At 39.3% G+C, this 13,407-nt stretch overlaps 1 protein-coding gene across 3 annotated transcripts; it reads left to right on the top strand.

The window, feature by feature from the left end:
- Positions 1–1,339: 1,339 nt before the first annotated feature.
- MFSD8 (major facilitator superfamily domain containing 8) lies at positions 1,340–13,266 on the top strand. 3 transcript variants are annotated; one of them, XM_086746859.1, is made up of 12 exons: positions 1,340–1,523; positions 2,717–2,802; positions 3,811–3,854; positions 4,950–5,190; positions 5,513–5,626; positions 7,022–7,166; positions 7,773–7,831; positions 8,893–9,001; positions 9,944–10,078; positions 10,461–10,564; positions 10,662–10,921; positions 11,824–13,266. In XM_086746859.1, the coding sequence occupies exons 1-12, from the start codon at positions 1,441–1,443 to the stop codon at positions 12,037–12,039; spliced, it is 1,596 nt and encodes a 531-aa protein (XP_086602985.1). In that variant the 5' UTR covers positions 1,340–1,440; the 3' UTR covers positions 12,040–13,266. The 3 variants fall into 3 exon arrangements, with proteins under 3 accessions (XP_086602985.1, XP_086602986.1, XP_086602987.1); XM_086746860.1 differs by having other exon boundaries at positions 1,398–2,234; XM_086746861.1 differs by lacking the exons at positions 1,340–1,523; positions 3,811–3,854 and having other exon boundaries at positions 2,768–2,802.
- The last annotated feature ends 141 nt before the right edge of the window (positions 13,267–13,407 follow it).

Raw genomic sequence — 13,407 nt, 5'->3', positions numbered from 1 at the left:
GCCTGTGTTACGATTATTCAGTGAGTATATTGCTAACACAGGAAGATTTACATAATCATATGTTGCAAACAGAAACTGTAACAAAACAAAGGCACATTAAGAAGTGATCCACTGAAAAACCTCTACGATTTAAACTAGTATTTTCCAGAGAAGACAAGGAAACCAAGAGATAAGTTATAACTAGGCTTTTGCTCTACAAAGAGTGTTTTTCTTTGCTTCCAGAACACTCATGCTACATGCTAGCTGTAAGTTTTTGGTGTGCACACATACTGCATTGAAACAGGCACAAAAATGCATCCAAAAATCCAACACATAGGAGGTCAGCCATTCCTTTTTATCCAGTGCATGCAGCTGCAGCGACGAGAAAAACACCACTGGAAAGTACATACGGACTTTATCAAAGGCCCAGACTACTGCTTCCACACCTGAAACAGCTCCCACCGAGAAGTCAACCTGAAAAGGCCAAGAAGGTGTAGCTGTTTGAGAAGGATGAGGCCTTAACTTCCCTGACCTATTACTTTTTTTTTTTAATATCTCTCTTCCAATTGATGCCAGGTCATGCTTTTTTCCCCTTTTTCCTACAACAGAAGACTATTTAAAAATAAATAAATAAATAAAAATAACGAAGAAATCACGGGGACAAGCCTGAAACAAGCCCCGCCACAGTTTCACGCAGAGAGGAGCCTGCGGACGAACACCGGGGCCTAAGCCAGGCGCGTTACACCGGGGGCCGAGCAGCTCCACGCCCCTCCGCTCGCCCTCCGTTATCAGCGGATGGGGAGCCCGACCCAACCATTTACCGGTCCAAAGTGCAGCGCTCAACCGACGGTGCCCCACCGCCCACACAGGCAGGAGGTGCACCCCCCCCCCCCCCCGCCCTAATTTCACCAGAAACCCCCTCAGCCCGCCCCGGGCGGCACCCGCGCGCTCCCCTCAGCGACGGCGGGAAGGGGCGGAGGGGGAGGCGCGCGCGACGGCCCGTTAACGGCCCGACGCGCGGACACCCGCAGCCCCCCGAGGGGAGGGGGAGGAGGAGGAAGAGAAGGAGTGGGGGGGGTCCTACCGGACACCAACCCCCTTCTCTCCCCGTCCTGCCCCCCGCGAAGGTCACTCACCCGACGGCGGAGGCACCACATGGGCGGGAAGAGGAGGAGGGAGACGGGGGTGTGGGAGGAGAAGGGCGGGGCCGGCCTCAGGCGCGAGCGGGCGCACGTACGCAGGCGCTCAGCGCGGGAGGCCGGCCGGCCGGCCCCGGCCCCGCCCCCGCCCCCGCGCACGTCACCGGTGCTCACCGCCCCGTCTCGCGCTGGGCCGGCTCCGCGGCGGTTAGCGGCCGCCCCGACCGGTAGCGCCCACCAGCGGCGGAGGCGAGGTGTGGGGGGGGGGGTGGCCTGGAGTGGATCGCGGCACTACGGGGCTCGGAAGCGGCCGCGGCGGGATATGGCGGCGGCCTCCAGTCCGGAGGTGGCTGCGGAGGGGCAGGAGCCTTTGCTGAGTCCCGGAGAGACGGAGGAGGAGAGCAGGTAGGGGCTCGTCGCTTCCCGCCCCCCTGGAGTGGTTTCGTGTGCCGCGGGGGGCTGCGCCCACAGGCACCGCCCTCCCGCAGGAACCACGCGTGGGTACCGCGTCCCTCACCGCCCCCCACCGCCCCCCACCCACGCGTGGGTGCCTGACTCCCGCAAGGAAAGCCCGAGCGTGGGGGAAGCCGCCGGCCTCGGGAGGGGATACCGGATACCGGCCTCGCCCTCCCCGCGGCGGGGGGGGGCTGGAAGAAAACAAACACCCTCGCTTGGGAAGTGTCTAAAAAGTCTGAAACCGGTTATTGTGGTGCTGAAGCCGAGGGGTTTAACAGCCCTCCTCCTGTGTGTCAACATTCCTGAAGAAGTAAATGTTCAAGTCGTGCCGTGGAATAGCTATATTAGCTTTAAAATTGCCAAGTCTATGTATGCCCTATATAAACGACGTTTATGAACTCTGGCGTTTACGACCTTGCTCTGCGTTTTTTTGGACAGAGATGGTTTTGTTTACAGTGCTTCAAAAGCAGAAGAAGTGAAGTACTCTGAAATGTTCTTCTGAAAAAGTGCCTGCGTCTCAGAAGGTGCTTATGAACTTCAGAAAATTAACAGACTGCTCACAAAGTTTATAACTTCTATTTTAATTTTTTTTTTTTTTACAGCCCTTGCAACCTTCACCAGTATCTTTTACACACATCTTTTACATTGTATTTTCTCATGGTAAGAACAGAGTGACTGTGCCTTTTAATCTAGTCAGTAGTTGTTCAGGTTTGGGGTCTTTTTGCTTTAAAGTCACGGTTCTGGCAAGATGTCTGGGATTTTACGGTTTAACGCGCACTTCTTAAAACCTTCACATGATACCTGTGGTGCTCCAAAGTGTCTATACAAAGTGATTGCAGAATTGAAGGTCTCTCGGGATAAATCTCTCTTTGTGTAACATTTGAATGCAATGGCACATGACAGCATTTCTATTTTTTTTTTTTTTTTTTTTTGTCAATGTAGTATTTTTCAGTGAAAAATTAGCTTGCTTCTAAAATGAAGTCTTGATGTTCTTTGCTGTGTGGCAGTCCATTCCTGCTTAACAGTTTACACAACTGTATTGAGAAATTAATTGTGAAAAATGTTTTCGGTGTCCTGTGGAAACAACTAGAAGAGAATCTGATAATGATTTCTTTTTCTCTTGACTTTTGTTTCAAAACCAGGGATGTTGTGGAGACACAAGAGCATTATAAGAGCAGGTGGCGATCCATCTGGATTATGTATCTTACTATGTTTCTCAGCAGTGTAGGTGAGTAAACGTGGGTGGATTTCCATGTTATTTGCTTAATGAATATATTTTGGTTTTAAAAATACAATTTTCTAGATTTCAACTAAGTAGCTCTTTTAATGCTACTGTACATTTATAACCTTCAAAAGGTGCATTTTCTGATTCTTCCAAAGAGAAGATATGACTAACAAATCAAACAGAAAGTTACATTTAATAAGTTAAGTAATACTCTGTTTTGAGACTAAATGATGTATTACTTAAATCTTTGCTTTATGGCTTTGTAATAGTTTGAGGTAAAAGGTAGTGGCAGAGTAAGGTTATTGCTCAGAACCAAACAAAACAAAGGTTATGCTTGTATCATCCAAAGTGAAACATCTAGGGAATTAAATTAGAAATAACAATGAGTTCTTAAGAGGTAAGATCTTTGTGGGAATGTACGTTATCTATTTAAAAATGTGTATGAGAGTTTGTTTTCTCTTACGGGATTTTGCCTCTCCCTTGCAGAACAAGTTACTGTTTCATTCCTAAATAACTGCCCCTGGAAATGAGAACGCTGTTGGTTTTTTCACGTGGGCCTAAAAATGATCTTAAAAATTATGGGATACATCAGTGATTTTTGTTGTTTGTTTTTTAATTTGATGAATTGAAATTTCTTTGATAAATGAGTACAAATATATCAATCTATCAAGAAATCATTTTTACTCTGGGGATCTTGTTGTCCCTTCATTCGAGTGAAGAATCCCATGCAGTTTGCTTGGCACATCAGTTTTCTTTTCATTGGAGTTTTTTTGTTTAGTGTGTATGCACCTATAAAATGTTATTTTAAAAATAGTTCCTCCTGTTAGAAGGAATTATCACTCATTAAAAACATACAATACATAGCTTTTTCAGGTGACAGACTGATGCAGTTTTAGACTGTCATGCACTTAGGAGCAGAAGAATGAACCTCTAATAACTGTTCCAGTCAAGTGAATTACTGATAAACATGGCAAATAAAGTAACTTCAGTTATGTTTTTATTACGTTGCAGGTTTCTCAATTGTAATTATGTCTGTGTGGCCATATCTCCAAAAGGTTTGTAAATATGTTTTTTTTAATTGTAAGAACAGAACACTCCTGCTTGGAAAGTATGTAATACAAAGCTTGGCATTTTATTTAGGAAAAGAAACAGTGAAGGGAAATGTGTGGTTAGAAGAGACTTTTATTTTGCCATCCTCTTGGGCAGTTTTTATTATTTCATGTAAAATCTGTCGGTTGACTTCCTGAATTGATAAAGGTAAATCATAATCCAGAAATGTTTGGTTTTCCAATATAATTTCACTGTTTTCTGGGACAGTGAACAAATAGAAATCTCTTTATCTGAATGCATTTGTACTGTTAAAATGTAATACACAAGGCCTGTCTATATTTTGGGGAAAAAAAAAAAAAAGGAAGTTGAAGGTAGAAGTTGCTCTGTAAATGTCAGATTGTTGCATGTAGACCTTCTTGATATTCTTAATAGGGAATTGCCTGTGTGTCTGGATAGTGGTTTTAGGTTTGGATTTTATTCCTTCTTTGTTGTGTTGCTGTTAAAAGTGACATAAAAGGTCTCTAAAACTTCAGTTTAATCTGTGCTGGGATTTTGCTGGTCTTGAAATTGTACAAGGCAATTCCAAATGCAAACTTGGAAGAACATATCCTGGGCAGGATCCTAGAGGTATCATTAAAATCTAGGCTGGTGCTGAATTCTTGGAGAAGAAAAGAAAATAAATCATCAGCCTTTTAAATCAGGACAGGTTCAGGCACGTGCAAAGGTGACTTAAGAGATTCCTTGCTCCTGGCCTGTAAACTCTCTACCGTAGTGCTTAACTTATGTCTACAGCCTATGTCTATGCTGCATGAAAACTATTTGAGTTTGCTGCAAGTGAGCCATTTCCAGTCCCAAATCAAAGCACTTTTTATTGGTTTGGTGCATTGCTGGCGACAGTTAGCCAAGGTTTGTTGTCCTGGACAAAGTACTATGTGAAAACCACTGCTTCAGAGATCCAGAAGAAGTCATGTATTGCATGGTGCCATATACCCTCACAATTACAGTGGGGAGTCTTGGGTACTGACTCTAAAATGGTTTTGTTGATATTATTTTAAAAATATAGTACCTTACCCATAGAACTGATGAATTTGTCTCTGCAGATCGATCCGACAGCAGATGCAAGTTTCTTGGGCTGGATTATAGCTTCGTACAGCATTGGCCAAATGGTCGCCTCTCCCTTATTCGGCTTGTGGTCCAATTACAGGCCAAGGAGAGAACCTCTCGTCGTTTCAACTGCTATTTCTGTAGCTGCCAATTGTCTTTATGCCTACGTCCATGTTCCTCATTCTCACAACAAATACTACATGCTAACTGCACGTGCTCTTGTGGGATTTGGAGCAGGTAACCACAGCAGATTTTACGTTTCTAAAAATTACTAAGTTCTGTGTCTTGTGTAAGATGGTTTACATGATATTTTAGTAGCAGATTTACCATTATATGTATGATAACTTATTACTCAACAAAGCAAAGAAAGTTTTATTATAAACTAGAAATACTAGTTTATAATAAAATTTTGTATTTGTGTAGATGTGTATAAATACTACAGGGAGTGCTGGGTTTTATTTTCTTGCAAAATAAGAAAAACCCTCATGTAACTGGATAATTTAAGAATATAACTTTGTTATTTACAGGAATGCTTTCTTGGTTTTGTTTTTTTTTTAAGGAAACGTGGCTGTAGTCCGATCGTATATTGCGGGTGCCACTTCTCTTACGGAAAGGACAAGTGCCATGGCCAACACCAGTGCCTGCCAAGCGGTTGGTTTCATATTAGGACCAGGTAAAGCGTATCTTCTTTCCTCCCTTCTCTAATAATTTTTAGGATTAAATTGGGCATTGGAACTAGGAATCCTCAGCAGCTGTATGTTAGGGATTTTAGGGCATAGTTTGTCCGTGGTATCAAAATTGAATAAATGGGATCCACTTAAAAATCCTTGTGTATGCTGATATAACTGACATATTCTAGTCCAAAGAAACTCTAATTACTTGTAGTTAAAAACTAGCTGGTTTGGATTGCTGGCAGTAGGAAAAACAAATTCCAGGATGCTCTCTTGTACCAGCCCCGGCTAAATAGTCTGTGACCAATTGCACTTGATTCATAGAGAAGGGAATCTAACACAACTGTACTTGGGCAAAGATTTCTACCTTTCAGAAGTGACTGAAAATTTCACCTTGCCTTGGATGTTTTGGAAAACAACATCCAACAGATCCTTCTGATCTTGTAGTGACAATGACAAAATCTTCATGTTGGCAAAAATTTTGAGACATAGCACAGGTCTTACAGAGAGCTAAGGGAACAAAGAGCTCAAGGGGTGTCAGATCAGGCAGAACTGTGGCTCCTCAAATACTTTGTCTATCTACTTCATGGGAGAAACGTGTTAGACTTGCCTTGTGTTGTAAAGTGACAGCAATTTTTTCCTAAACAGCCTCTACAGCTGGAGATTAAGATTATCCAGTTAGTAGAGCTGAAGTGCTCTGTGTATGGTAATAAAATGAGGAACATTCAGGGCTGAACATTTTTGCTTTAGTTGATTATTACTAATACTATTGATAGAGCATTAAAGGATCTACAGCAACAAAAAAATCTGCATTCTTTGTGTGATTTGCATAGAGTATGAATTTAGCTAATTCACTTTCCTAATTTGATAAGGACTCTCAGTGCATTTCCTAACAGTAGTAATCAAGTGACCTGATCTTACAGACCTTTGCTCTGCGCCAATTTAAATTTTAATTGAAGAAAAACCCCACAACTTCTTTTATTTCTAGCCTGCCCTTAGCAAGAGGGGTAGTCCAGTCCCAGGACCAAGATTTTCCATGCGGGAGGAAGAGGGAAAAAGAGTAAATCAGCTGTCTGCCCATGGCCAAGAAAATTAACCATTGGTACACTGAGAATTCAGTTCCAGTTCTTTAAGTGTCATGCTGTACATGTATCTGTACATACTGTACATACAGTGTATCTGTATGTAACCAAGACTTTTTCTGGCTAGTTGAGATCCCACTGGTACCCATCAGTTTATTTAGAGTAGAATTCTCAAGATGTAAAAGGTTTGACAGGTATAATATTTACATTTTACTTAGCAATTAGAACAACTTACCCAGTTTTATATGTTTATTCTATGTCTGTTCTAATACTTAATGATTCTCAAGATTTTCTTAATAGATTTATCTTTTTAAGTTTTTCAGACATGTTTTACACTTATTGGAGAAGAAGGAGTAACATGGAAATTAATTCGTCTTCAGCTGAACATGTATACAACACCAGTTTTATTTGGAGCTGTCTTAGGAGTTATTAATATTATTCTCATCTTTGCCATATTCAGGTAATGAAGTCAAAAAAGAGAAATATTCTACCTTGTTTTAGTAGTTGGGTTGTAACAAATGCTGCTCAGGATGAGGAATAATAAGCCTGAAATCTGGAGCACTAAAACTATAAACGGTTAGTTATTTTTCAGGATTTCTACTTTCTTTAATACGTATCTTTTTCATTATGCTTATAAATTAATCATAATGATGTTACAGCTAGAATGTAAACTGATCTTAAAAGTTAGAGCTGTTAGATTATTAGCTTAGCCTTGACAGGTTTTTAATTCTCTAAAGAGAAATAAAGTTAGCTTGTCTGTAGGGTTCTCACTGTATCTTTCCTTTGAGAATCTAGAGGGGGGATTTTTATGCGTTATCTCATTTGTGGCAGTGAGGGGAGGGGAGAGATGCACACAGATACGCGATATTATCCCACTAGAATATTGCCTTTCTTGAATGTAGTGGTGTTCACTGCAGCCAAATGTAGACTACACAGATGATGTTTAAAGGAGCTGGGAATAATTAGAATATAAGATTATGCCATTTGGAATTATTTTAATATTAATTTGACTCAATTGTAGATAAAATAAATATGTGTATTAATGAAAACAGTTCTAAATTTCTAGAGAGCATCGAGTGGATGACATGGGACGGCAATGCAAAAGTATCAATGTTGAAGGAGAAGGTATCTATGTTTTCTGGAAAACTTACTCTGTGATGATAATTTTGAAGTGCCCTGCTACTGTATACAATCTTTTAGAAGTATTCTAAAGTCTGATGCGTTGGCTCCATCTCTTTCTGACTGGTCCACAAATTGCTTCATGTCCACATTGTGTCCATATATGTCCGTAATGCTGTCTGGTAGCAAAGAAGGAAAAAAAAAAATCGTACGGATCCTCCTTTTCACCCTGGAACTGTCTCTTCTAAGACACAGTATTAAGTGAATATGAACATAAAAAAAATCTCCCTTGACTTCTGCTCTGCAGTTGTGCTTCTCTTTTGTTCCATATCATGCTGAGTAGCACTGTTATTGCTTATCAGCTTTCACATACGGTATCTTATTAGAAGGTGTATCTTGTGTAAGTAAATTTAGTTGGTGAGACTAAAGTACAGTAATTGCCACAGCAAATACATACCTTTTTGGTACACAGTTCAAATTTATTTTTTAAATGTTGTATCATTTTCACTTGAAGAATAACAAGTGTATACAAGATGATCTTAAACCTCTTTTAAAATGTGTGGAACTTGCCAGTTTCAGTACAGGATTAGGTTTCTGTTCAAAAAGGGAGCTGTGTGAGCACACCACACGTTGGTGTTTTCTGTATGGAAACTCTGTGCTGAGGTTAGAGGAACAAAAGCTTCGTGGTGGAGAATTCTACTGTTGTATACTTTTGATCTTGCAAGAGGAACAGAAAGTGTTTTAGTTTCCATTGTTAAGACATTTCAAGAAGTTTGTTTGTTTTACTGTCACTCAGGACTTGTCAGTCCCAGCATTATAGTAGGTCAACAGATGGCATAACCAATTTTGAAATAATTTTCCGTCGTTGTCAGAAGAATTGAAATTTCAGCAATTCCGTTTTGATTTGAAAACATTATACTTAGATTGTCAAAATATAACTGCCTGGGCACCCTCCATCCTACATGTTAAGTATTTAACACAGTAAGGCAATCATTAATCTTTGTAATCTGTGGTCATGTGAAAAGAGCTCAGTTTGCAGTTCAGATTATTCTTTGGTTTTCTTGCAGAAAGTGGTGTTCTAGATCAGGACGAAGAAGGAAACGTTGACCATGTTGCTGTGGTAGCAATCAATTTTCTTTTCTTTGTCATCTTGTTTGTGTTTGCTGTCTTTGAAACGTAAGTTTGTCTTATTTTCTCTCAAAATACTTAGACATGTAATGTAGTTAGACTGGGTGTGCGTGTAAAGGCCTTTTTGTTGCACTCATTTTCTTAACCGTACTCCTCAGAAATATAAGTCCAAAACCATATGCAAGCAAATTGATGTATGCTAATATAGAGTAATGAATTAAAGGTCAGTAGTAACTGAAAATATGCAGCATACAGTTTGTAGTATGTGAAAAATTAATGTAAAAGCTTTTGAATATGTGCAAACCCATATCCTCAAGTTTTTAGGTGTTGAAAAAGCACTTAGTAATGATTATTTCAGTAACGATGAAAACAATTGTTTGATATAGTTAATGCAATTGTATTCTTAAATACGCTGTTATACATGGCCTTTTTTTTTAACCTGAAGAGGTATATTATTCACTCCCAAATTTTCTCTATATAAGAAAATAAGTAAAACCTAATATTATCTCAGAATGAAGTCTACTTCTTTTTTCTTATCAAATACTTTGAGGATATAAGATTTATTTTGTGTAGCTAAACTTTCTTTTAACATTATGTCTCTGTCAGTTGCGTTATTTTCAGAAAATTGAGTTCCTAGGGATTGGTTGCTAACAGTGAAACAGTCTTAAATGTTTATTATTTTTATACTCACAGGGCCTGATTTTTTTTTTCTTTCTGTTACTATTGCTTTGCTTTAACTGCGTTGTCTTTTCGTGAAAGAGACTAATGGTGCTTCAGAGTATGGCTGGTGTAATGCAGTTGTGGATTTTGTCTAGTGGATTTATTTTTAATAAATATGCGTGACAGAATTAGTTTATAACGAGCCTGTGTTTTCTGATACGCCCATCAGGAGAAAAGGCTGTATTTGATGTTTGGGACAATATATATATGGAAACAGCTGTAGAGAAGTTGAGTTTTTTCAATTAATGTCGTTTTGTTTTGTCAATTTAGTATAGCTACTCCATTGACGATGGATATGTATTCCTGGACCAGGAAAGAAGCTGTTTTTTATAATGGAATAATCCTTAGTGTGGTTGGCATCGAATCAGTTGTTGTTTTCATGGTGGTTAAAACACTATCTAAAAGGTAAGTTTTTGGAGGTTATCTTATTTTTTTTTTTACTTATGTTAACTAAGTGTGGAAAGCTTTATGGCAAGGCCAAATCTTCGTTACTTAATCTTTTACTTGTTAATGAATCTGGTTTTACTGTGACAAAGAAATTAGTCCAATTTTGACACAGCCGTGATGCTGTGGTTGTTCTTTGTTTGGTTAACATAACCCCCTTCCTTGTCTTTTACCCTGGAATCGCAAGAGAAACGGGTTTTATGTTAGTGTGATTTTGCGATTTTTCTTGCAGGTGTTTTGGTCAGGTAGCTTTTCCTCAAACTCATGGGCTATGTCATTAGCACCTTCATAAAGTTTACTTGAATTAAATAATATATTTAATTGTGATTTCATTGTTTGATAGGACTGGTGAGCGTGCCATACTCCATGGAGGCTTACTGATTGTCTTGGTTGGATTCTTTATCTTACTCCCTTGGGGGAAAAAACTACCAAATATCCAGTGGGAAGGTATAATTCAAGTCCTACTAAACTATAATTGTGATGTTTTATTGAAAGCTTTTTATTGTATTTGTTTCTTAACGGTATGCATAACTTGTTTTTACAGAAATAAAGAATAGCTCCATTCCCAGAACAAATCCCACTGAAATGTTAATGCCTTTCTGGAGTTTGCAAGCAATGCAGCTTCCATCCAACCATACGGTGGAACCCGTCGGCTGCCCCGTCACGCAGTCCTGGTGCCTGAATACTCCTATGATCTATCTGGCCCAGTACCTCAGCTCCGACGTACTAATAGGCTTGGGCTATCCAGTTTGTAACGTCATGTCCTACACTTTATACTCAAAAATTCTAGGACCGAAGCCTCAGGTAAGCGTGATGCTTAAACAGTTTTTTTTCATTTGCTCTCCAGGACTTGTACCCTCTTTATTAGAATGAGAGATCTACCTAAAACTCCTTTTGTCATCAGCCACATAGTGGTACGGTTCAACCAGGGCAGAAATTTCCAGGAACTCCACTCTTTTTTTTTTTTAAATCCAAGGCAAGTCCCTAGAGGAATTAGAAAGCAAGGCTGGTACTACAATTCATGGCAAATCTTACAGCATGAAAATTTCAGCTAAGCTCAAAGCTTATGGCTTTCACAACTGTTCTGAAAGAGTCATTTTTGTAACAACCAATTATGTTGGTACTGTACTAGGCCAGGCTGGATGAGGCTCTGAGCAATCTGACCTAGTCAGGGATGTCCCTGCTCCTTGCAGGGGGGTTGGACTAGATGGCCTTTGAAGGTCCCTTCCAACCCTAACCATTCTATGATTCTATGATTCTACTTGGAATAGCAGTACAGAATAATGTTTCCCTTACTAAGGATACTGTATAAAGACTACAAATGCTGTGATACCTCCAGTTATTGACATTTTACAGTAGTGAAACACACAGCAAGGTGATATTACTGCTTTACAACAAGTTTTCTTCCTTTTTCACTTCACTCATTTTTTCCATGTTACATTTTGCTGTAAGAGCCTAAATGCTTTGAGCCAGAATGCCTTTTTGTTCGAAAGCCATGGAGTATGTAGCTCAGTGGAGCCTTTGAATTAATGCTTAGAGAAGCTGAGCAGTACTCTTGGAAACAAAATGCTCAGTATCTTCATGAGTTAAGAAAAATAAGCAATTGCTTAAACACTTCTAAATTTTTTAATTAGAATAATTGCTTGGACTTATTGGCAAGCCAAAAATTTCCTGTATTACTAATATAAGCTTTTCATCTTCTGTAGGGTGTCTACATGGGATGGTTAACTGCCTCTGGAAGCGGAGCACGAATACTTGGGCCTGTTTTTGTGAGCCAGATATACACTCACCTGGGACCACGCTGGGCATTTAGCTTGATCTGTGGAGTAGTTGTAGTCTCTCTCTTAATCTTGGAGATAGTGTACAAGAGACTTATTGCATTTTCTGTCAGATATGGAAGGATGCAAGAAGAGAATTGTTAAATAGTTTTGTTTTGTTTTTTTTAAAATAAGTAAAACCAACCAGAAATAATACTTAGTTTATTACTACTTTTTAATGAGGAGTACCTAACCACTGACCTTGTTAGCTGTATGCTAAGAACTGCAGACCTGTACTTACACATTGACAGAACACATAACTTGGTCACATCCTAATATATCGTTACTCCTGCTGCAACAGAGCTTTTGTATTCTGCTTTTCCGGCAGCAGAGGATGGGATGTGAACAAGTTAGATCGATACAATGGCACATTTGAAGTGTATACAGTGTAAATGATGCACCTGTGTACTGAATGCAGCTGTGAAGGCCAGAGGTTATGTGCATCCTTTCCAGAAAGAAGTAAAACAAATTTTTATCTTGATTCTGTGAATCAGGATTAGTAACGCTTTTGTAACTACAAGATTAGTTGAGCTGCATGCACTTTGTACGGAAACATCACTACTTAAGTGAACCTCCTGATGTTCGGTTTGCTAGCTTGTAAGCACTGGTGAACACACAATGTCTCACTTTGGAAACGGTTACGTAGCAGTACATTTTCTCTAGGATTTCAAATTAAATGTGACTGAATTGTAGAGGAAGATAGGTGCCTACTTCAGAGCAGTTTATTTGAGGTGGTTAAGAGCCATTGAAAACCACAGCCTCTGTGGCTGTTACTTGAACTACAGTGAACCGTATGTGCAATTTTTGTTCTGCTGAATGCCTTTTTGTAGCAAGAAAGATACCTTGCACAGAGTTTAACTATGCACAGCTGTTCTTAACTTTACTACAAGAAGGAAATACTAAGTGTGATAGTTCACACTTTTGTTGACATTTGTGAGAATAAATGTACTGTGCTGAGTAACCAGTGTTAATTAAGTAAAATGGAGGGAATTGGCTCCTCAGGTGTTAATTATTTATAGATTTATTTTTTTTCTGATAAAGTAGTATGAGAAACAGGAATTTGTTTGAATCACTCAGTGTTTATTTTTAAAAGTGAAGTAATATTTTTTCTTCATCATAGCACCTAAGCTCATCTGTACAGGTTTATCTGTTTCGGTACTACTGGGGAAAAAAATTCTGGAAAAACTCCAATATGAGAGTTGGGGCTGCTGCTTAATGTCTCTAATATTTGATGCTTACGGGATTTATTAAATGTAATTAAGTATTCCTATGTAATGAATTGTTTAAACACTAAAAGACCACTAAATTAAAAGATTATTTTTTCAATAGTGACTGAAAGGAATATAAAAGTTTTATTCTCTTTTATTCTTACAAAAGATGTTATTGTATTCACAGGTAGGGCTTCTATTTTTTCTTTTTATTCTGGTTAGCAATACAATGTAACTGCACTTAAGTTGCTGTTCCTTACAAGCT

The sequence above is a fragment of the Chlamydotis macqueenii genome, chromosome 4 (assembly GCF_036417535.1).
Source record: "Chlamydotis macqueenii isolate bChlMac1 chromosome 4, bChlMac1.mat, whole genome shotgun sequence".
Taxonomy (NCBI): Eukaryota; Metazoa; Chordata; class Aves; order Otidiformes; family Otididae; genus Chlamydotis; species Chlamydotis macqueenii.
The sequence above is the reverse complement of the archived record's forward strand: the minus strand, read 5'-3'. Positions and strand labels throughout refer to the sequence as shown.